Raw genomic sequence first — 23,672 nt, 5'->3', positions numbered from 1 at the left:
CAATCTGATCAATGCGTTTTCACAAATTACTCCATTTTCTCAATCTTTTGATAGGTAATTACACTTCTGATGTCTAAGATAAGGGTTTAAACAATGTATCAAATTATATTTTACAAGAGTGATTAAATGCACCCACTGAATTTTCCTTTAATGCGTTCCATAAAGTTTTCATTTCAAGACCACAGAATTTCCTAGGTATGAGGGAGAAACCATGTAACTATAGACCCATCAATTTAATATCAGTTGTGGAAAAGTTACTGGAATCTTATCATCAGAGACAGAATGGCTGAACATTTGGACAAGTATGAGTTGACCAGAGAGTCAGCATGGATTTATGAAGGGTAGGTTATGTTTGGCTTATCCAGTTACAATTTTTTTGAGGAAGCGTTGTGGAAAGGGGAGAAGAGCCTGTGAATGCTATGCGTTTGGACCACCAGATAGCCTTTGATAAGGGTACAAAAAAATGTTGAGAATCTGAAATAACAGAAAGTGCTGGAAACATTCAGCACGTCAGGTACCATCTGTGGAGAGAGAAACAAGAATGTTTCATGTGGATGACCTGACAAGGATCAACAATCTGAAATGTTGACTTTTTATGTTTATACTTGGTATTTGATAAGCAGATTGACAAAAATGAAAGTGCATAGAGTTGTAGGTCAGGTTGTGACACAGTTGGTAGTTGGTTGGGAAGATATGAGACAAAATAGAGATATAAAGGGTTTGTCTTTGATTGGCAGGGTAATGACAAATGGTGTTTTCCAAGGAACTGTATGTGACCACACATTTTCACCATATATGCTAATGACTTGGCTGAAGGAAACAAGAGTTGCAGCTGAAACTATGTTAGGGGGTACAGAAGCAGTAAATTGAGAAGTTATGTAGATGGAATCAGAACAGCTTAATTGTGTAGGCAAAGCAATGGCAGGTGGAATTTATTGTGGGGAAGTATGATGTTATAACTGATAGAATTCAGTTTATATCCCCTTGAGTTTAGAAGGTTGAAGGGTAATCTAAAAAAGGTGTTTAAAACAATTAAGGTATTCAATAGGATAGCTACAGAAAACCTCATTTCTTTTGGTGGGGAATTCAAAACAAGAGGGCATCATATTAAAATTAGGGCCAGCCCATTAAGGAGGAAAATCATCCAGGACTATTCACCCAAATGGGCAGTGAAAATCTGGAACTCACTTTTTTCCCCTGAAAGGCTGTGGTTGTTGGGTCAACTGAAATTTTGAAAACTAATAGTTTTTTGTACGGTACAGATATTGAGGCATATAGAACAATGGCATTTAAAATTGAGTTGAGGCATCTGATTAAATAGTTAAGCAGATTTTTAAAAGTTGGACAGATTTGAGGGGCATGAGTGATTTGGGGATGGCTTGGAAATGGGGAGTGCCGGGGGCTACATTTTATTCCTCCACTGCTGCAACCATTAGCGGCTTTCTTTCTCCTTCTCTCCATTCCATCTGAAAGGAAGGAAGAAAAATACGGAGGAGATAACATCAGGGAAATAAAAACAAGATTTAAGGGGGAGAAAAACATAAAGAAGAGAAATGAAAAAGAGTGAGAAACACAGCTGCATAAAGACAGCAGAAGCCAGCATGGGTGTGACCATGTTATTTGGCACCCAAAATGCAATGCCATGGGAAATTGAATGGCTGCTCATAAAATGGACTGCAGATTAACAGGCAGTGTTATTTTCTAACATATTCTTTTTCCCGATTTGAATCAAAAGAAAAACATTTCTTTTATAATTGAAATCTAGGGAGTTTAATTTTGTTGACAGATTTCTTGGTGACTCATGATTATAGTATAAGCCCATTATAAGCTTGGTTTTCTCTGGTTACCTATTTAATTTTTGTGTTGAAATGATCACAACGCAATTACGATGTGATGATAAACTGGCAGAGTTCTTTAGGTTTGGTAGTAAGGTGAGTGGGTGGGTGCTGCAGTGAGGCTTGTTTTATGCTGAGGGTTACCTTTGGAGTAACATAGTAGGGAATAAAATGTCTTGTATCATCTTGGTATTTAAATTACCAGGTGTTGTTTTGACTCTTCATAGTACAGATTATTCTCCATTTATGCAAGGTAGATTGAATGCTTTACATCTTTGAAAATTATTTTGTTTTGTAACTAATGACTGGCTTGTTTTAATTACTTTGCGTCATGATGATTATCTTATTGCCATTTAAGTAACCTGTGAAGCCGGGAAAACAATTGTGGGTTAATCTGCAATTAAGGTTGTGGTGCATTCTGTAATAGTGAAGAAACATTTTTAGAATTGTTTTTGGCTATAATACTGTAGACACTTCAAGTAATACTTACAGCTGAGAGGGTTATGATAGTACGGTTGAATTCTAAAATTATTTTTCACAGTGGTTTTCCCTGGAAGATGTTGCTAATATTCCCTATTGAGTAACAAATGACAGCGGATGCATCTGAGGTGGTGGAGAAAATAGTGGTCAGCGATGAAATGGTCGACGAGGTATTGGAATATTTGAAGATTCACTATTAGTTGGTGTAACAGGGTATGTTAAAGGAAGTGAGTTATCTCCTAAATGATGATTAAAGTGCAAACAATAGCCCATAGCCTAAATATGTTCCAACACTTCTGGCTCTTAAATATATTTTAATTAAAGCAAATATAAGGGATACTATAATGGAAATTTGAAAGTTCAGACAATGCAACTATACCAAATGATTTCGGAAAACTCAAACATTGGTTCCAAAATATCCGAAGTATAAAGTAAGAACGAAAACGGGTTTATAAAAAAGTTGTCCACATCCACATTGAGCACTTTTTGAGGTCATTATATTGCTAATTGCGTAAGGGTTTTGCTATTCTCTATTTTGGTCTTTTGAAAACATTTGTTAAGTTTGCTCAGAAGTCACTCGGCTGAACTGAAAGCTTTGGAGGTTTTGGTAAAAGTTGTGGGTGAGGTAATTGTTTAAACAGGGCAATAGGGAACAAAGAAAATATATTAATGATCATTATGCAAATCGGGTGACCTAACCATCCTCTTGCAAGTTTGTGCTCTGACTAAAATATCAGTTACTAATCTGTGCAGTACTTTTCTGGTTGACCTGTAGAATTGTATTGTTGCAGTGCAACCAGTACTAAGCAGAGGTTATTCCTGAACTCTTGCAAAAGAAAGGAGCCGTGTAGGAATGAATGTGTAAAGCCTGTTTCTGTTCAGAATATTTATATGCTCTTCTAGAGTACTTTCTAAATGGAAGGCTACATTTCCAAGTTAATTCAAAGTTAATTATTCCAGAGAGGGTATTTGTTCTCGGGGTGATATGTAACATCTTAGTAATGGGGCAGAGGGAACTGAACATTGGGAACATGGTATTGATGCTGACATGGTTGAGTATGCAAATATACGCTGTTTATTATCAGTAGATATAGCACAGAATGAAGGCTAACAAGCTATTTGGGCATTGTAAAGGTGAAATAGTCATAGTAAATGATCAAAGTATAGGATACTCCAGGAAATAGTGATCATAACATAGAATTTCACATTCAGTTTGATGGTGAGAAACATGGATTTGTGTCTTAAGCTCATTTAACGACTATTACAAGGGCATGGAGACAGTTAGCTAGAGTGGACTGGGAAAGTTGGTCAGAAGATAGGACGATGGAGAATCAGTGGCAAACATTAAAGGGCAATAAATGCTGGTCTAGCCAGCAACACCCACATCTCATACACTAATTTTAAAACAGGTACAGCAAGTAGTTAGGCAAATAGAAAGATGGCCTTTATTGCAAGTGGAATGGAGCCCAGGAGTAGGGAAGTCTTGCAATAGTTGTTCAAGGCCTTAGACTGCACCTGGAGCACTGTGTGCACTTGGGCATATTTAAGGTTCAACCTATACTCATTGGAGTTTAGGAAAATGCAAGGTGTTCCTATTAAAACAAAAGATTGTGAGGGACATAACCAGATGGATAAAGGTAGGATGTTTCTGCTTGTCAGTGAATCTAGAACTAGGAGTCACAGTTTCAAAATAAGGAGTCTCCCATTTTAAAAAAGAGATGTGGAGAAATTTTTATTCTAGAAGGTCGTTAGACTTTGGGATTCTCTTCCCCTGAAAGCAGTGAGGTCCAGGTAATTGACTATATTTGAGGCTAAATTAGATAGATTTTTAATTGACAAGGGAGTCAAGAGTTATGCAGGCCAAAATCAGATAATCCGTGATCATATTGAGTGGCGGCGTATGCTCAAAGGGCTGACTGGCCTATTCCTGTTCCTATTTCTTATGATCTTATTGGAAATTGTAAGGCAAAGAGAGTATTAATTGACCTGCACAATACATTCAGGCAAGCCATACACTCAGTATTTGGTTACAGAAAAAAACAGGCAATGGATAAAGGTCATAGAAACAGAAATTGTTCTGGCTTTTCATCATTGAGCTGTGAAGAGATGCCAAAAGAACTCAACTTACTCCCATTGGAAAATGACTAAAGGAATAGATTAGGTTTCTGCTGGGTAGAATTTTGTTGTGAAAAACCAGACAAAGGAAAGCAGACGGCTTGACTTCAAAATGGCAGAAACTGCAATTTATTTATTTGTTCCTCTTTGAATGACATATTTATGCCCCTCACCGGCATTCCCATCCCTGCCACCCTTGGAAGGATTTGGTGCATTTCTGGGTGCAGTATTTTCCCATTTTTGTGTTTCCTTTACCATGACTGTTCACAAACTATTCCGTCACAGATTTTCTCCAGCCAATCCGATTCTGCCCTCTTCTGCCGTGCTCCTGCTGTTACTTCTGGTGGGAAACATTCAGGCCATTTGTTGAATTGTATCAAGTGTCCCCTTCTCCAGACTGAGATGGGCCAGCTCAATACAAACAAGAGTACGAAGGTCTAACTTGGATCCTTTTGAATAAATTTGCTTCATCGCCAAAGGAGCCCAGTGATTATAGTCTCAGGAAACATCTTTATCTGTATTCGTTCTTCACACACATTCGGCTTGGATATGACGTTCAATAGAAAATGACAGGCCAACTGTTAGCGTTGCTGATTGTACCTTATAAGGGGAAAGGTGATCAGCCAGCATTGTGGCAACCCCAAGTAAAATGGGAGAAGCCAAAAGAAGAAGATTGTAGCTTTGTGTGATTGTATATAAATGCTGGAAATTTGTAGCTCAGTTCCTTTTCTCCAGTTGTGCCCAGCAGCATCTCATTGTTACTTTCTAATAACAAAGGTCCTTCTATAGTCTCTGTCTGTTTATCAATTCAGTTTGCTATCACAGCAAGATCCTGTCATTTACCCCACTAACAAAGCAACAAGGTTTAATGGGCCAAACAGACTTCCAGATATTTTTGTGCCTGATAATTTTTGGTTTTCGTCACTCTTTTAACACTAATTTCCTGCCCTTTCCATATTTGAGCTTCTGCGGCATACAAGGTCTGTGACCGAAAGGTGGGCAAGCTACTGGAACCAGTATCCTGAAGATGTGCAATTTCCATTCAGTTTCCTCGTGGATGAGATTGCAATTTTATTTTGCTCCAACTTTCCAATTATAAAACTGAGTTAGTTTTATGGCAGTTTTGCCATTGTATATAGCAACGTGATTGAGTCTCAACTGTCCTCTAAACAAGGGCAACTAGGGATGGGCAATAAATGCTGGCCAGCCAGTGATGCCCATGTCCCACGAATGAATAAAAAAATGCTGCTGTGCAAATGCATTTCAGGGAGTCTGTTTGTTTTTAAATGAAGTTTGACAATCAATGTTATACAAACAATTACAAAATGAAGTGTTTTGGAACAGAACTTCAGCTGTTGTACATTGTTTTCAATTCAAATGTTTCAGAACTAGCAAAAGAAAGGTATATTTAAAACAGGTTAGATTTATAGTTTAGGAAGTGGAGTGACTTGGCAGGGAATGAGCTACATTAACTAGATTGATTACCGTCATCAGAGGAGGGAGGTTATTCAGTGAGCTGGTTGACATGACATAAACAATAGGTCCCAAAGGGAGATGAAAATTATTCTGAATAATAGGGTTAATTCAGATGGGCTAACTGGCCTTATTTCACATTTCTATCGGTATTTAATTACTTTGTCATGAGTACAGAACAGCCTAGCTTGACCTGATTCCATAAATTATATGAATGATTGGGAACACAAACATAAATGCTGAAATTGTGAAATACAAATAGAAAATGTTGGAAATGCATCTCAGATTAATCATCGTAGAGACATTTCACATGAGGCCTTTTTATTGGAACTATTTATCATTGGGAAATCATCCACTAGATTGCAATTGTTTACTGTTTAACTTTAGGTAAATTGGGGTTTCCACGTAGAGCAAATCATTTCCATTAATGGAATTAGTGTAAAATTAAATTGCATGTAAAACTGGCTTTTGTATTCTACAGCAGTAAGTGCACTTTGCTTTTAAAGGGTGTTATTCAGGCACTCCTCTGAGTTTTAAGGTTTTCCCCAATTAAAACTGGACCTATTTTCCAAAAGTGACAACAGTACATGTGAATCATTTTTGAAAATGTATACATTCCTCTACCCTTAGTGGACACCCCTTTTCCTTTTGTGGATTGTACTGTAGTAATTTGTCAAATTGAATTCCTTGAATGTCCATCGGGTAAATGTGATGTAGTTTGTGACTGAACTGTACAGACCAAGAAGGTTCCGGTCTCACTCACTCACTCACTTACTTACCTGGTGTGAGCCAGGGCAGTAATTAATTGCTGCTAAAGTTAGGAAGGAGGGAAAGCAAATGTGAATTGTACTACAGTCACTACTTCCGGAAATGCATGTTTGTGAATATTGGTTGGGTAGGGATTTGGATTTGTCTGTGATGCCCCACCCATGTTTTGACATTTCCTGGCAGTCTTTTGCATGAATACTGGGTTCAGTTACTGCCTCTAGGAAGGCAAGGTAAAAAGGCAGGGTGGATGTATATTTTCAAGACTAGCAAAGATGATCTCTGTAAACAAACTGTAAAATAAGAACCGTGCCACTTCATGCAGTAACTAAACATCACGTATATCCTGAGTATAGAGTTCTAATGTTTTAGCAATTGCGTCATTTCAGCTATAATTTTAACCATTGATGATCATATGCAAAAGTATCCAGAGTCTAGTATGACCACTGAGGCTCTTAATCCGAATTACTATAGCCTTCTTTGAAAAGCACTTGTACTGTAGTACATGAGTTGACCAGTGTGTTGTGCCATACAGTGGTAAGCTTTGTACCAAGATTTCCAACATGGAAAATTCCCAATCATTGACTAGATGTGAAGAACCATGAAAGGGAAAGATCAGTTCAATCTGCTCACTCAGTCTTGTGTCATGATAATGTCAAAAATATTGGCACAGGCCGATATTTCCCATTACCAATGTTGCATCAGTACCTAAAGAGGTAGAGAACCGCTTAAATGACATTGAACAGAATTCATATAATGGGAAGAAAATTAAACACTTTTGTAGGTTTGGTTGATTCTCGTACGTCACAATTGAACTGTAACATTTTAAGCATTTGAATTGATTTCATTTTAATAATGTAATCTTATTAATGAATCTCTAGGTTTTGGGCAAGGGCCAGAAAATTCAGAGGTGACTTCATCTCAGAATGCTGTTGCACAATCTTCAAGAACAATTCATACCGAAACTCCTTCAGCAGAGGAACTACGAAGACACAGACAAGCGTACTTTGAAAGGCAAGCAGACCGTTGATTTGTACCACTCCAAAACTTGGTTTAATGCCCATGATAGAAAGTGTGTGACTTTGCCTCTTTGAGAACCTAATTTCTTTACACCTTTAACAGTATTAACACGTCAGTTTTTCTGAAGCTTTTTTTTATTCTTGTTTAATATTGACTTTACAGATGTATTTATTTCAATTATCTTTTGTGCACATTAAAACAAGAAATGTTGAAGTGAGAACTGGGAATTCTATTTGAGACATCAGTGCCAGCATTGAGCACTTGACAACTGGACATATACCATCAGCTGCAGTGGAAAGTAGCTTGCTTGCTCCTTTTCTCCCTACTCTGGTCTCAGCCATTTCTGAACCCTCGTCTCAAAAGAATAGACAGTACTTTTACAGATAAGAGAAATTACTGGAAATACTCGGCAGGTCAGACAATAGCTGTGGAATTTGTTTTTCACAGCTGCCACCTGACCTGCTGAGTATCAGCAACCTTTTCTATTTTTTTTGCAGATTTCCAGCATCTGCAGTATTTTGCTTTTGGCATAATTTTACAAGTTTGAATGGTGTTCAGTTTCTTCCAGCCATCTGCGTGAAATTACATACGATCAAGATTAGGCCATTGTGCCTGTTCTGACTCCTTTGTTAGCTGTGATAACACTGCTATTCCATTTCCAATTCCCTGCCCTCCATGTTCCTTAATACATCACCTTCCAAATTAATTATCTACATTCATTTTCAATCCTTAATTGATTCTACATCTGTGGTTTATTTTTTGTTTTCACAGTCACACAGTTCTTCTGTGTGAAGAAATGTTTCCTGGATTTGCTTTTCGTCAGCTTAGTTTGAATTTAAAGATCTCATGCCCTTTTAATATTTTAAATTCTTCAATAGATAACCCTTTAACTTGCCAAAGAATATTATTCATTATCTAGTCTCTGATTGTTAAGTCCTTTCACCCCAGGTATCATCCTGTGAATTATTACTGGGTTCCTTTCAAGGTCAGTTTATTACTAGATTAGATGCCAAAAGCTGGCCACATTATTCCATATGAAGGCAAGTCAATGAAATAATATCTCATGACTTTGAAATGTTTTGTGATGAGGCCTGGAATCCTCCTGGTCCTTTGCTTCACATTTGCACTTGTCAATCTGCTTTATTGACACTTGCATCCCTAAATCTTTTTATCCATTTATTCCTTCTCACATGCAGCAAGACCTGGACAATATTCAGCCTAGGGCTGATATGTGGCAGGTAACATTTGTGTCACAAGTGTTGGGCAATAATATCTCCAACAGGGGAGAATCTCACCATCTCCTCTTGTTCAACTGCGTTAGTATCACTGAATCCCCCACTATTAACATCCTGGACGTTACCATTGACCAGAAAATTTGCTGGATGAGTGATAAAAATATTGTGACTACAAGAACAGATTAGATGTCGCGAATACTGTGGTGAGACGCCCCAAAGTTGTCCACCATTTACAAGGAGTGTGATGAAATTCTGTCTACTTGCCTGGATGAGTGCAACCCCAACTGCACTTGAGAAGCTCAACACCATCCAGCACAAAGCAGTTGGCTTTGGCTATCCACAAACTTAGATCTTCACTCCCTCCATCTTTGGTGCAAAGTGGCTGTTGTGTATCATCTGCGAAATGCACTGCAGTAACTCACTAAGACTATTTTGACAGTACCATCCAAACCCATAACCTCCATCACCTCGAAGGACAAGGGCAGCAGATGCATGGGAACATGCCAGCCTGCAGGTTCCCCTCTGTGCCATGCATCATCCCAACTTGGAAATATATCACCACTTCTTCACTTGCAGAATTAAAATCCAGGGACTCCCTCCTAAACTGCACTGTGGACACATGCACAAGATGGGCTATACTGGTGAAAGAAGGCAACTTACCACCACCTGAGAGGGGAATCAGAGAGAGGCCACTTTTGCTGGCCTTGCCAGCAATGTTCACATCCCATGAACAAATGTAACAAAAAGAAGTGACATAGAACCATAGAACATTACAGCTCAGAAACAGGCCTTTTGGCCCTTCCTGGCTGTGCCGAACCATTTTTCTGCCTAGTCCCACTGACCTGCACCTGGACCATATGCCTCCACACCCCTCTCATCCATGTACCTGTCCAAGTTTTTCTTAAATGTTAAAAGTGAACCCGCATTCACCACTTCACCTGGCAGCTCATTCCACACTCCCACCACTCTCTGTGTGAAGAAGCCCCTCCTAATATTCCCTTTAAACTTTTTCCCCTTCACCCATGTCCTCTAGTTTTTTTCTCCCCTAGCCTCAGTGGAAAAAGCCTGCTTGCGTTCACTCTATCTATACCCATCATAATTTTATACACCTCTGTCAAATCTCCCCTCATTCTTCTACGTTCCAGGGAATAAAGTCCTAACCTATTCAAACTCAGTTTCTCAAGTCCCGGCAACATCCTTGTAAACCTTCTTTGCACTCTTTCAACCTTATTAATATCTTTCCTGTAATTAGGTGACCAAAACTGCACGCAATACTCTAAATTCTGCCTCACCAATGTCTTATACAACCTCACCATAACATTCCAACTCTTATACTCAATACTTTGATTTATAAAGGCCAATGTACCAAAAGCACTCTTTACGACCCTATCTACCTGTGACACCACTTTTAGGGAATTATGTATCTGTATTCCCAGATCCCTCTGTTCTACTGCACTCTTCAGTGTCCTACCATTTACCTTGTATGTTCTACTTTTGTTTGTCCTTCCAAAGTGCAATATCTCACACTTGTCTGCATTAAACTCCATCTGCCATTTTTCAGCCCATTTTTCTAGCTGGTCCAACTCCCTCTGCAAGCTTTGAAAACCTTCCTCACTGTCCACTACACCTCCAATCTTTGTATCATCAGCAAATTTGCTGATCCAATTTACCACATTATCATCCAGATCATTGATATAGATGACAAACAACAATGGACCCAGCACTGATCCCTGCGGCACACCACTAGTCACAGGCTTCCACTCAGAGAAGCAATCCTCCACTACCACTCTCTGGCTTCTTCCATTGAGCCAATGTCTAATCCAATTTACTACCTCTCCATGTATACCTAGCGACTGAACCTTCCTAACTAACCTCCCATGCGGGACCTTGTCAAAGGCGTCAAAACATCTATGAAAGTTTCCAGTGAATGCCAATTTAGGAGTGTTTTTGTGCTGTTAACCCACATCCGTGAGGAACTGGTCCTGACGGGCAAACAGAGAAACTAGGAGTAGGCCTTTGAGCCTGCTCCACCTTTCAATGTGATCACGGCTGATCCCCTAACTCAATGCCCTATTCCCGCTTCCTCCCCATATCCCTTCATACCATTAAAATCTAAATCAACAGATTGGTCATTTGACTTGAATAGAATCCAGGCCCCATAAATAATTTGATAATCTAGTGCATCCAGTCGACGAAAAACCCTATGCAAAAGGAGTAAACACATTCCAGTATCAAATCTCCCCCAAAATCCTACATTTGTCAAGTTCAGATGTTAAAAGATAAATATCTTCAAATAAATCATGACACTCCTTAAGAATTAAAATTATTTAAAACTTTGTTTAGTGCTTTTTTAAATATATATCATATATATATATAATATATATATTTTGTATGTATATATCACTTCTCACATGTTAAAACAATAATCAATACTGTTCACAGGTAATTTAACCCAGTAGAGAATGCCTGGCTATATATAGGACGTGCAAGTACTGCTAGGCTTATTATACAATGTATATATTTTGTTCCAAGCAGAAAGCAACGTGTACAATCAGAAATTTCGGATCATCCAGAAAAACAAAACTCTGCAACACCGAAGCCAAATTTGGGTATGTTTCCTGATATTTTAATCCTACTGAATAAGCAATACGATGTAAAATACATACATTTCGTTATATGCTGTAAAGCTTGTAATCCTTTTTAATAAAGTCCTGCAGACAAAACTTAGATTCAAGAATTCCTGAGGAGCCAAGATGTAGGTTTTTAATTTTGGTTTTGTTGTGAGGCACCAATTGGAGTTGATAAGTGATTAGTATGGACCATATCCTACTAATATCACAAGTGATAACTTGTGTTTAACATAAGAGGGTCCCAAGACGCATGACAGAAGAATAAATTAAAATTTGGCATCGGACCACAAGATATTAAAAGGGAGGACCAAACACTTGGTCACAGGTAGGTTTAATGGCAAATGTGGCAGGTAGCAACTAGTGGGGTACCGCAGGGTTGAATGCTTGGACCCCAGCTATTCGCAATACATATCAATGATTTGAATGTCAGAGTCTAATGCAAGTTTCCAAGTTTGCTGAAGACACAAAACAAGGTGGGAATGTGAGTGGTGAGGAGGATCTAAAAAAGCTTTAAGATGATTTAGATAAGTTGAGTGAGTGGGTAATTATACAGCAGATGCAGTATAACATGGATAAGCGTGAAGTTATCCATGTCAGTAGGAAGAACAGAATGGCAAAGTATTATTTAAATAGCGATGGATTGGGAAATGTTGTTGTACAAAGGGACCTGGGTGTCGTATTACACTAGTCACTGAAAACCAGTGCAGCAAGCCGTTAGGAAGGCAAATTGTATGTTGGCCTTCACTGCAAGAGGACTCGAGTACAGGAGCAAGGATGTCTTACTGAAGCTGTATAGGACCATGTACCAAGACATCCTGCTCTCTCTGTACTGAAGAAGAAGGAGATAGTACCTGAAGAGAATGAACTGTTAACAATATTAGCTAACAAGAGAAAAGGATGTGGTTCTCATGGACAACCTGAGCTCAGAGAGGGCATGAGGGGAGATGGGGAGGAAGTTGAAAGCTCAGAGTTATGACAGGATTGAATCTTAGAAGAAGTTTGGCCAGGTGGGCTAATGAAAAGGTGGCTAAGGTACCTAATCAGTTAGTCTCAGTCTTAGTGACAAAGAAGTCCACAAGTGCTTTGTGTTTGTTTGGGTGAGGGTGGAGGCGATGAGAAAGGTCTTTCAGAAGATGTTCGCAGTAGAGGAAAGAAACTGGGGCTCTCTTTGCATTTTAGGTTAATTCTGAAATAACCGGCTGTTTGGCAGACAAGAGCAGGGCTTGATAGTGTTTTATGTGGTGCAGCCAGATCTGGTCATGAATGGTTAAACCACTTGTATGCCATATCTTTTCAAGGCTATGCCCTTGTACTTACGCTAACAGAGAAGAGGGCCACGCCAGGTGAATTGGCCATGGTGAGAGAGAGTAACGGTTTTAATTAGAACTAGGTTATCGAAGGTAGAGATGAGGGTGCGGCTAGGCCGACCTGTGACTGAGCAAGAAGTGTCGTAGTAAATGGAGGGCCAAGGTTCGATGGTTGGGACTTTGGAAGTCCAGTCCAGTGCAGAATGAAACTTTCTGGAGGCCCAGCTGTAAGTGACATGTTTATTCCAGAGACGGTTGCAGAAGGAAGTGGGTTTCAGAGGTGGAATGAGGATGTGTTTGGGGAGCACAAGGGGGTGATCAATATGGCCTTATCAGTGGTTAAAATGATAGAGTTGAGGCCACATGAGATGGCAGGGTCAAGGTGGCAGCCATGAATACAGGTTGGCAAATTCACCTTGCAGGTGATGAATTCTAAGGAGATACTGTATGATGAATTGAGACAGAATTGGAAATCATCAAGGATAAGTAATTGCTCAGCACAGAAACATCCCTGAGAGAAACTGGTACTTGGACAATGCCCATTTGTTATGCCCAGATCATTGTGGTGGCAAATTACATGTTGGTCTGTTCCCTTACTCCCTTGGCACTTTCTTCTCCTTTTGAGCATCTCATCTTGTTCCACTCCTCTCCTTTTCAAAATCCTCACTCTCTTTACTGCCCGCCCAAGTTTCTCTGATATCTTCACTGCTTTCCTCGTTCAGCCTCTGCACCAAGTAGCGTAGGAAAGCTAAAAATGAAGCTAAAAAATCAGGTTTTTCAAGGTATAGATGAGGGCACCCTTCCTTCATTGACTTATAAAAGTTGTGATACTTAAAACCGCATTTTTTTTTCCTTTATTAATAGCTAGTGTGACTGAACAAGAACTGCCTCAAGCAGATGTGTTGAATTCGCTAGAAGCTGGTGCCAATGATAATTCAAAGGGGAAAGGAAGTTAATACGAAAATGAATCTACAGTATTCCCATTACTGATATACTTGTACTACATTCCCCTTGTACCTCAACCACAAAGACAAATATACATGTTTTCAGAGAGAGCAAAGATTATGTTCACTCTTGATGCAAAGAGCATTGTGGTTGACTTATGGGATCATTTGTGGTATAAATCTACAAGATTTTCAGTTTGTGGTCTTCAATTGTCGCACCTTATCTCATGAAAAGTCCTCTTCGTACACAACATGGTTGAGTAAATTACGGGAGAGAGTTGAAAGATTTTTGCACCCATTAAAAATCTTGAGTTTTTGGCATTTTCTGATCTAATTGTACAACCAATGATGGGATCTAAGAAAACAAATGTTGATGTGTTTACTTTTTGAAAATATACTTGTATAAATCCCTTAACTGTTGCCTATGTCAGAATCAGGTACATTTTAAACTCTGGACATGTCAAGGGGGATGGTATGCAACAAGCACTTGAGCTTTGTGGGGTTTGTTTGATGCTTGAAAGTTTGCAGAGCTGTTTTTGCTTTGGATGTTGACCTGGTCTTGGTATTTAAATGCTGTTCAATTGTTCTAACACACAATTCTTATTCTGTTTTAATGTGTAGTACAAAACCATGCAGATTCTATTTTCAGGCTTTGAATCTGCAATTTAACCTGTTAACTTCACTTTTGAGAAGATCATACCAGGGAACATAAATGTATAAAATGGAGTTGGGTGAAATAGAGAAAACTGCACTTGAATGTGAGGTCAACTCTGTCGTTTAAAAAAAGATGTGGTTTCATATCGAGATTTTCACTGGGAAATGTAACAGAGTAGATGCTAGCTGTGTGCATTTTACTGATTGTATGCTGTATTCCTGATTGTATAATATAAACACAGTTAAAATTGCTGTTTATTGAGACCTTTCATTGCTTACACTACATGTTAATGTCTGTATGAAGTTCATGTGTTTGTATGGACCAAGATAAAACAGTGTAACCTGTTGCAATCTTTTATCCTTTCTTCTGCATGCTTTAAAAGTCTTAACCTCTGGCAGATGAGAGTGGTTATTTGTCCATCCCTCAAATTTAGGCCTTCTGAATAATGCTGTAGCTACTGTAGCCTGGTGGTCACAGTACTGGAGTGAGAAATGGGGGGTTCAATCCTGATGTGGCAGATTCCAATAATAAGTGGGCTTTGACCAGGAAAAATTGACCATGAAAATTGCTAGATTTTCATTAAAATTCAACTGGTTCTCTAATGACCAATGGGGAAGAGAACCTACTTCCAATGCTGGACTCTTAATGTCCTCAGCCCAAAAATGTTTCTTTACCTTTGTTGCCCATATTCCAAGAACATGATTTTAAATTGTAAAATGCATTTTTTTAAATTAACGCGAATTTGAGAAAGAATTTCTGCATTTTATTGCATTCCCTTGTTAGTCTGCCTTTGCCCAAACATTTTGACATAACCTGGAGCACAGTTTTGAAGGAACCAGCAGCCTTCCTGCACTATGGTGCAAGTGGTATTCTTCACACACTGGTCTAAACAGTGCATGTCAATATGGGCTGGGACGGGGCGGTGTGATGTGGAGAACAGGGTGGTACAGTAGAATCATGGCTGAGCTGCATTATCTGCATAGAAGGAATCGCACATCTTTGAGCAGAAGCCTGTGAAAGTGGTCAGGATGAGGCTTATTTTCTTCACCTTTTCCTTCTCTCTTCTATCACCTAGCCTGGGGACACTGAGGCTAACTGCAGCAGGCACATTGATCAGTTGATTCATCTCAATTAGGATGGCAAAGGCCAGAAATGGAACATAAAATCATCTTCTTTGTGGCAAAGTGCTAGATCATGCACTACCTTTAACTGTTGACTCACCAGGAAGTTTAGTATTTTCACTTCTAGCAAGAGACACAAATTTGTCATGGAAAATTCTGTAAAAGAATGTCTTAGCCAGATCCAATCCATAGACTGGAAAGAGTTACCTGATCTCAGTTGGTTTGACAACAGGTAGAATGACTGACCTCGTAGTACCTAGTGTAACATGGGGAAATCACTCAAGTCCTCCTTGGCCTCTGATGAGGAACAACCTGTTGCTGGTCAAGTGTTGAGGCCTATGGGAACAATAGCTTGTATATGGAGCAAGAGGGAGACTACTAAGCCTGTAGAACTTTACCTCAGTTGTAGTCGATGCTTTTGAGAGGAAAGCATTGAGTCGAAAATGAAAACCGGAACTTGCCTCTTTTTGCAACTTTGTGTGTTTTTAATAGTGTTGCAACCAAACTATAGCATAACTTGCAACTACTAAAATTCTCTGGCTATTTTATATTTTTAAAAGATGCGGCAATGTTTCAAGTGTTTCCTGAAACAGTTGCAATACTTTTATGTTGGTTGTATTTCTGAAGCTTGGATTTTAAATTCTATGTAATAAAAGTTGCCTGAAGAAAGAAATATTGCAATTTTAACTCTGCTTCATTGAAAAACAAAATTAAGATTGTAAAGAATGTTGGAAGAAACAATTGTTTCACTTTGTCAAGAAGGTTTATGACGTAAAGTATGATTAATTGTGCTTTGCAATGCTTTTTGCGTGTGCACACTGGAGATAAGATGTGTTGGTCTCTAAAATAGTATCCATGTTGCTGTGTATCAAATAAAATTGCATTTTTGGAGCTTAGCGCGTGTGTTTTATTTGACACGAGTGTCAGGAAGTGAAGCGACGTAATGATGTGATAAGCACATCTGGCATGTGTGCATGTTTTTGCTGGTTAAATGCCCAATTCTGTCTTGTGGAGATAATGACCAGAAATTTCCCACTGTGTGAATTGTAGTGGGCGGGAAAGAAAATTTGGCAGACCATTGAAAGGTCCGTTGACCTCCGACGGGAATTTCCGGTCTTTAGGCGTGTGCGGCCACTGTCTAGATTCCAATTTTGCAGTGCAAGTCTGAATGAAATAAGGTAACAGGAAATACAGATTTTTTTTAAATGCTCATTGACAGCAAACCGGCTAATTATTTTGAGCATTTAAGCCAAAGAAAAAGTCAATTAGGATGGGAATGTTTGAACAACATTTCTCTCACCAATTTTTTTAAAGAATAAAAAAATAATTTTGGAGATCGTAAATCCTTCCATAATGTTTAATTTCATCAGTAGGTTAGGAATTCAATACATTAAGCAGACAACTAACTGCAACTATGTTTCTTGTGATTATGATTACAGATAAATACTGAATGCTTTGATCATTTGGCTTTGCAGGTTATATCTTTTCTAATCTTTCTGCACTTTGTTCAAATATGCCTATGGAAGCTTTCTATGAATCATCCACAGTTATCAAATCCAGTGGTTCACTAGACATTCTTAACCCAAACATGTTAATGTTTTATTGATTAATATCTAGTGGTGCGCTCACACTTTTTGGATTTTGTGATGGCCTTATTCTGTATAGATATTGTTTCCCAAGTTTTTGTCCACAACTGGTGGCACGGTGGTTAGCACTGCTACCTCACAGCACCAGGGACCCGGGTTCAATTCCTGGCTTGAGTCACTGTCTGTGTGGAGTTTGCACATTTTCCCCGTGTCTGCATGGGTTTCTTCCGGGTTCTCCAGTTTCCTCCCACAGTCCAAAAGATGTGCTGGTTAAGTGGATTGGCCATGCTAAATTCTCCCTCAGTGTACCCAAAAAGGCGCCAGAGTGTGACGACTAGGAGATTTTCACAGTAACTTCATTGCAGTGTTAATGTAAGCCGACTTGTGACTAATAAATAAACTTTAAAACATATGTCTTGTATCCATCTGTTGCAGAAAACCCTGTGACAAATTGCACGATAAATCAAACAGCAAAGATCTTTTGGAATTTCTTGCTGCCTTTTGCTGGTCCAACTGTGGCTTCACATTCCTGACTGAACCTTCCATCTGTGCCAATGAAGTAACTGATAGTCTGGCTTGCAACATTTCTTGCCTGCTTTTCCACTTCTGTCTAACCTTTTAAACTACACTTTGGTTCAGCCGTGCCTCTTTCATCTGCCTTAAAAATTCTGCCTATTACATAGAATCATAGAATGATACAGCCTTCTGTATTGTGCCTGTCCCAGTTCCTTGGTGGAGCATTACCGTTAATTCCCTCCCTTTGCTCATTTCCCATAGCCTTCATTTTTCTCTTCAAGCATTTATTCAATTCTCTTTTGAATGTTACTTTTGAATCTGCTTCCTTTCAGACTGTGCATTTGAGATCACAGCTTGCTTTATTTTTCTTTTTAAAAAGCAGAATGTTTCCTCGCGTCGCCTTTGGTTCTTCCAATCACATTAAACTGCTTTTCCTGTTATTGAAGGATCAGAGACTAACACATTAATGCTATTTTCTATCCACAAGTGCTGTAACTGAACAGCTGAGTCTTAGGAAGCATATAGTTCTGAACCTGGAGAGAATGCTCCTCTGTTCCCCTCACCCTGTCAGCTGGCCTGTTGGCATAAGGTGTACAAGTGTAGTAATGATGGGTAATCAGTATTTATCTCAACTGCATTGGCTTAACATGTTGGCGTATTAACCATGGCACTTTTAGTTTGAGGCTAATTAGTACATTGATTTCTTTTGACCTAAATTATGGAAGAATCATAGAAATCATAGAAACCCTACAGTGTAGAAAGAGGCCATTCGGCCCATCGAGTCTGCACTGACCACAATCCCACCCAGGCCCTACCCCCATATCCCTACTTATTTACCCGCTAATCCCTCTAACCTACCCATCTCAAGACACTAAGGGGCAATTTTAGCACGGCCAATCAACCTAACCCGCACATCTTTGGACTGTGGGAGGAAACCGGAGCACCCGGAGGAAACCCACGCAGACACGAGAAGAATGTGCAAACTCCACACAGACAGTGACCCAAGCCGGGAATCGAACCCAGGTGCCTGGAGCTGTGAAGCAGCAGTGCTAACCACTGTGCTATCGTGCCGCCCCCAATTAATGAGACTCCACATTTATAAACTTTGTGTCAGAGAGGTTGTTTGGCAGATTTATCACACTATTAAAATTCAATTACAGCAGAATACACCAACCGTAACTTTTTCTGCCTCTTTAATGGGTAGCTGGTGGGTAAGTAGCACAACTTCACATCCCTACATAGCTTTCGATGCTGAGTCTCTGGGCAAGATACAGTTTTGGTCCACCTATAGGGGAACAGAGCATCTTGCTCAGCAACTTCCAGCTTTCTGCGTGTGCACACTTTGGATGTTACTGTTTGATTTACGGAATGATGATGCTGAGTGTGGTGAGGCTCACCGTTATTCTCGATGCAAAATCCAAGCTAATGTTTTCTGTTTAAAGCAGAGATGAGAAATTTTCAGTCCACCCTCACTTAATTTCTCAATCTTTTGTTCTCGTTGGTGAAGGAAATAAACAGTCATACCCAAGTGTCTTGCAGTCGCCGTGATCAACTCTCACTTTTAGCAACTTTGTGGTGAACGGATTTTGACCCAAAAGGTACAGGATCAAGTCTAATTCACACTGCATGCAGACTGATGCCCTGTTACATAAAATTCTGGGCCTATATTTTGTTATGAATTCCCCTATTCTACTCCACCAGTTCTCTTCAGCATTTTAAATTCTTCAATTAGATTATGTCCTAAATACCAGAGAGTATTGTCCATTGTCTAGTTCCGTGGTTACATCACCCCACCCCAGATTTCACTATGAATCATCGCTGTGCTTCTTTCGAAGTCAGTTGATTGTAAAATTGGGTGCCTAAAACTGACCACACTTTTCCAGATACTGGAAGTCTGATGAACGCAGTGATACTTCATTGCTGTAGTATCTTATAGCTCTTATAATGCCTGACATCCTGTTGGCCCTTTTCATTGTGTCTGCGCTTGTCAACCTGCTTTAATGACTTCTATACCTGTGTTCATAAATCCCTTTGATCCATCTATTTCTGCGGCCATCGGCATTTTACCATTTGGATTTTATTTCTATTTTCCATTGTCACGATCATGGTTTACTTCAATTCGTAACATTAAATTGTACCGATCATCATTTTGTCTACTTGCATAAACTATCGGTCCTTTTGCAAATTTCTGCTCTCTTCACCATTCTCTATTCCTTCATAGCTGTGTAACATCTGTGAAAGTTGCCAATTAATGCCATTGTAGGAGCACTTTTCTGCCGTGGACCCGTATCTGTTAGGAACTGAGTCTACACCATGCAAACCATTTTAATTGAATAAACTGAGTGTGATAATCAAGTGCACCCAATAGATTTTAATAGATTCCCCAAATGAAGTCAGCACAAGGAGTGATCCTATAACTAGGGCTTAGACCATACTTGAATACTGTGTTCAAGTCTGCAGTTCTGAATCCCTGACCTCATTCTTGCAAATCTCCGCACCCTCTCCAAGATAAATGCTGGAAAAAAAACTTCCAAAGATGTGCGGGTTAGGTTGATTAGCCATGGTAAATTGCCCCTTAGTGCCCGCGAGATTAGCAGGGTAAATACATGAGGTTATGGGGTTAGGACTTGGGTGGGATTGTTGTTGGTGCAGCTCAATGGGCAGAATGGCCTCTTTCTGCACTGTAGAGATTCTATGATACCTTGACATTCTTCCTAAAGTGTGATCCACAGATCTTCAGTTGTGGCCTTTTATATAATGCTTAGCATAACCTCCTATAACCAGAACATTCAAATTGACGAGACAAACACAGCGGTGAAGCACTGAAGACAAGTTCCTAATCTGTTTATGTTAGCCCTCTTGAATAAACAGTAGTATCTTTAAAATCAGTCTCTTTATATGCCAACTAACCATTAAGCTTTTGTGCCGCAAGTGATCCCTTTTTAATAAAATCCTGTGTATAAGAATTGGCTCAGCTGTTGCTTGTTCAGGGTGGGTCAATTGTTTGGGTTACTTCCCAAAGCTTTATCCGCCTGTGAAGTAGCACAGTGGGTTTCCGGATAAAAACTAACCCTGAAGACAAAGTTTTGCTGTTATTTCTGTTGAATTTTAGATTGCGTGCACATGCGTGTGTGAAGATTTTGATAATGTTATTTGAATACAGTCCATAAAGAATTTCTGAACATCAGAGGTGTGGGTCCATACTTTTTTTTATGCAAAGCATCTATAAGAGATTGGTACTGATTCATCTTCTGATAGAAGTGTTTTAGGATAGTGTACATCACATATCACACATATAGCAAGAAATGTGAACCAAAGACTAAAAATGTAATAAAGTGGGTAATACAAGTTTATAAGGACATTCTTTCTTCAGCTAACTTAAAGTATCATTTTTAGAACCAAGAGGCAAAGATTATTTTGGGCAGTTTCACAAAATGACTGGTTTTAATCTGCTGCCCATTACGTGCATTATCTGCCATTCACTTCAATTTGCTGATATGGAACTCAACATTAATTGATGACAATGAGAAATGCCTCAAATTGACGTATCACTGTCATTAGAAGCTGGTGCCAATGATAATTCAAAACGGGAAGGAAGCTGATTTTTAAAAAAATGTAATGTTCCAATAACAACTGTACTCCCAATGCTGCTTTGCTTGTACTGCACGTCCCTTGTCTTCCAGACAAGATGTGAAATGTACACATGTTTTGAGAGAGCCAAGGTTATGTATACACTTGTACTATAAAAAACATTTGAATCTATCTCATTGGATCATTTGTGGTTTACGATTTTGTGTTTCTGGTCTGAATTGCAGCACCTTGCCTTCTAAAGAGCCCTCTTCATGCACAGCTTAATTAGGTAAATTACAGGGAAGAATTAAAAGATCTTGCACCCAAATTAACCTTGGGGTTTAGGCAATAAGTTATATTTTGGCAACAGATTAGTGGTCAGGCATTTCATAGTTTAACGGGTATAGTTAATAATTGGGCAGCACGGTGGCACAATAGTTAGCACTGCTGCCTCACAACGCCAGGGACCCGGGTTCAATTCCGGCCTTGGGTGACTGTCTTGTGTGGAGTTTGCACATTCTGCGTGGATTTCCTTCGGGTGCTCCAGTTTTCTCCCACAATCCAAAGATGTGCGGGTTAGGTTGATTGGCCATGTTAAATTGCCCCTTAGTGTCAGGAGGATAGGGCCTGGGTGGAATAGTTGTCGTTGCAGACTTGATGGGCCGAATGGCCCCCTCCTGCATTGTAGAGGTTCTATGATTCTATGAATAATAGTCAACAGAATTGTTTTTGTTCAAATGTTGACCGTGTTTTGGTATTTAAATGCTGCTTAGTGGCTTTAACATTAATTCATATATATATTAAATTGTTCTGTTGATTCTTGTGTCAGTCTTTGAATTTGCATTTTAACCCATTAATTTCATTTTGAGAAGATCATAGCAGGGAACCTGTATAAAATGGAATTCATAAAATCTCACAACGCAGAAGAGGCCCTTTAGCCCATTGAGTTCACACTGACATATTAGAAATACCTGAGCTCCCACCTAATCCCATCGGCCAGCACTTGGCCCATAGCCTTGAATGTTGATGTGCCAAGTGCTCATCCCGATTTAAAGGATGCGAAGCAACCCGCCTTTACGACCCGCCTCTACCACCCTCCCAGACAGCACATTCCAGACCCTCACCACCCTCTGGGAAAATGACCTTTTCCTCACATCCCCCCCTAAACCTCCTGCCCCTCACCTTGAACATATGTCCTCTCGTGACTGACCCTTCAACTAAGGGGAACAACTGCTCCTTATCCACTCTGTCCATGTCTCTCATAATCTTGTATACCTCGATCAGATTGCCCCTCAGTCTTCTCTGCTCCAATGAAAACAACCCAAGCCTATCCAATCTCTCTTCATAACTTAAATGTTCCATCCCAGGCAGCACCCTGGTGATCTCCTCTGCACCCCCTCCAGTCCAATCCCATCTTTCTGATAATGTAGTGACCAGAACTGCACACAGTACTCTAGTTGAGGCCTCACCAAAGTTCTATACAACTCGAACACGACCTCCCTGCTTTTGTAATTTATGCCTCGCTTGATAAGAGCAAGTGTCCCATGTGCTTTTTTCACCACCCTAATAACATGCACTTCCACTTGCAGAGATCTCTGGACAAACACGCCATGGTCCGTTTGTTCCACAGAACTTCCCAGTGTCCTACCATTCATTGAATATTTTCTTGTCAAATTACTCCTTCCAAAATGTATCACGTCACTTTTCAGGGTTAAATTCCATCTGCCACTTATCTGCCCATTCCGTCTCTATTTTCTTATAGCCCAAGACACTCCACCTCACTGTTAACGACCCATCCAATCTTTGTCATCCGCAAACCTACTAATCCTGCCCCCCCCACAAATAGTCATCAATGTCATTTATATAAATGATGAATAATAGGGGGCCCAGCACGGATCCCTGTGGTACACCATTGGACACTGGCTTCCAGTCATGAAAGCAGCCTTCTGTCATCACCCTCTGCCTCCTACAACCGAGCCAATTTTGAATCTAGTTTATCAAATTACCCTGTATTCTGTGTGAATTTATCTTCTTTACAAGTTTCCCATGTGGGACCTTATCAAAGGCCTTGCTGAAATTCATATAAACTACATCGACTGCACTACCCTCGACTACACACCTGGTCACCGCCTCAAAAAATTCAATCAAATTTGTTAAGCATGACCTCCCTCTGACGAAGCCAAGCTGGCTATCCCTGATCGAGCTTTGCCTCTCCAAGTGGAGATAGATGCTCTCCTTCAGAAGTTTCTCTAATAGTTTCCCGACCACTGATGTGAGACTCACTGGTCTGTAGTTCCCTGGTTTATTTCTACAACTCTTCTTAAATAGCAGAGCCACATTAGCTGTTCTCCAGTCGTCTGGCACCTCTCCTGTGGCCTGAGAGGAATTTGAAACTTTGGATCAGAGCCCCTGCAATCTCC

General features: G+C 39.7%; 1 protein-coding gene across 4 annotated transcripts in view; it reads left to right on the top strand.

The window, feature by feature from the left end:
- Positions 1 to 16,475, top strand: part of atxn3 (ataxin 3) — a 38,679-nt gene extending 22,204 nt beyond the window's left edge. For all 4 annotated transcript variants that reach the window (XM_078234261.1, XM_078234260.1, XM_078234259.1 and 1 more), the window contains 3 exons: positions 7,550 to 7,682; positions 11,459 to 11,532; positions 13,725 to 16,475. In XM_078234261.1, coding sequence (XP_078090387.1) covers positions 7,550 to 7,682; positions 11,459 to 11,532; positions 13,725 to 13,816 — 299 coding nt within the window. In that variant the 3' untranslated portion in view covers positions 13,817 to 16,475. The remainder of the gene's footprint in view (positions 1 to 7,549; positions 7,683 to 11,458; positions 11,533 to 13,724) is intronic.
- Positions 16,476 to 23,672: the final 7,197 nt, after the last annotated feature.

The sequence above is a fragment of the Mustelus asterias genome, chromosome 18 (assembly GCF_964213995.1).
Source record: "Mustelus asterias chromosome 18, sMusAst1.hap1.1, whole genome shotgun sequence".
NCBI lineage: Eukaryota > Metazoa > Chordata > Chondrichthyes > Carcharhiniformes > Triakidae > Mustelus > Mustelus asterias.
The sequence above is the reverse complement of the archived record's forward strand: the minus strand, read 5'-3'. Positions and strand labels throughout refer to the sequence as shown.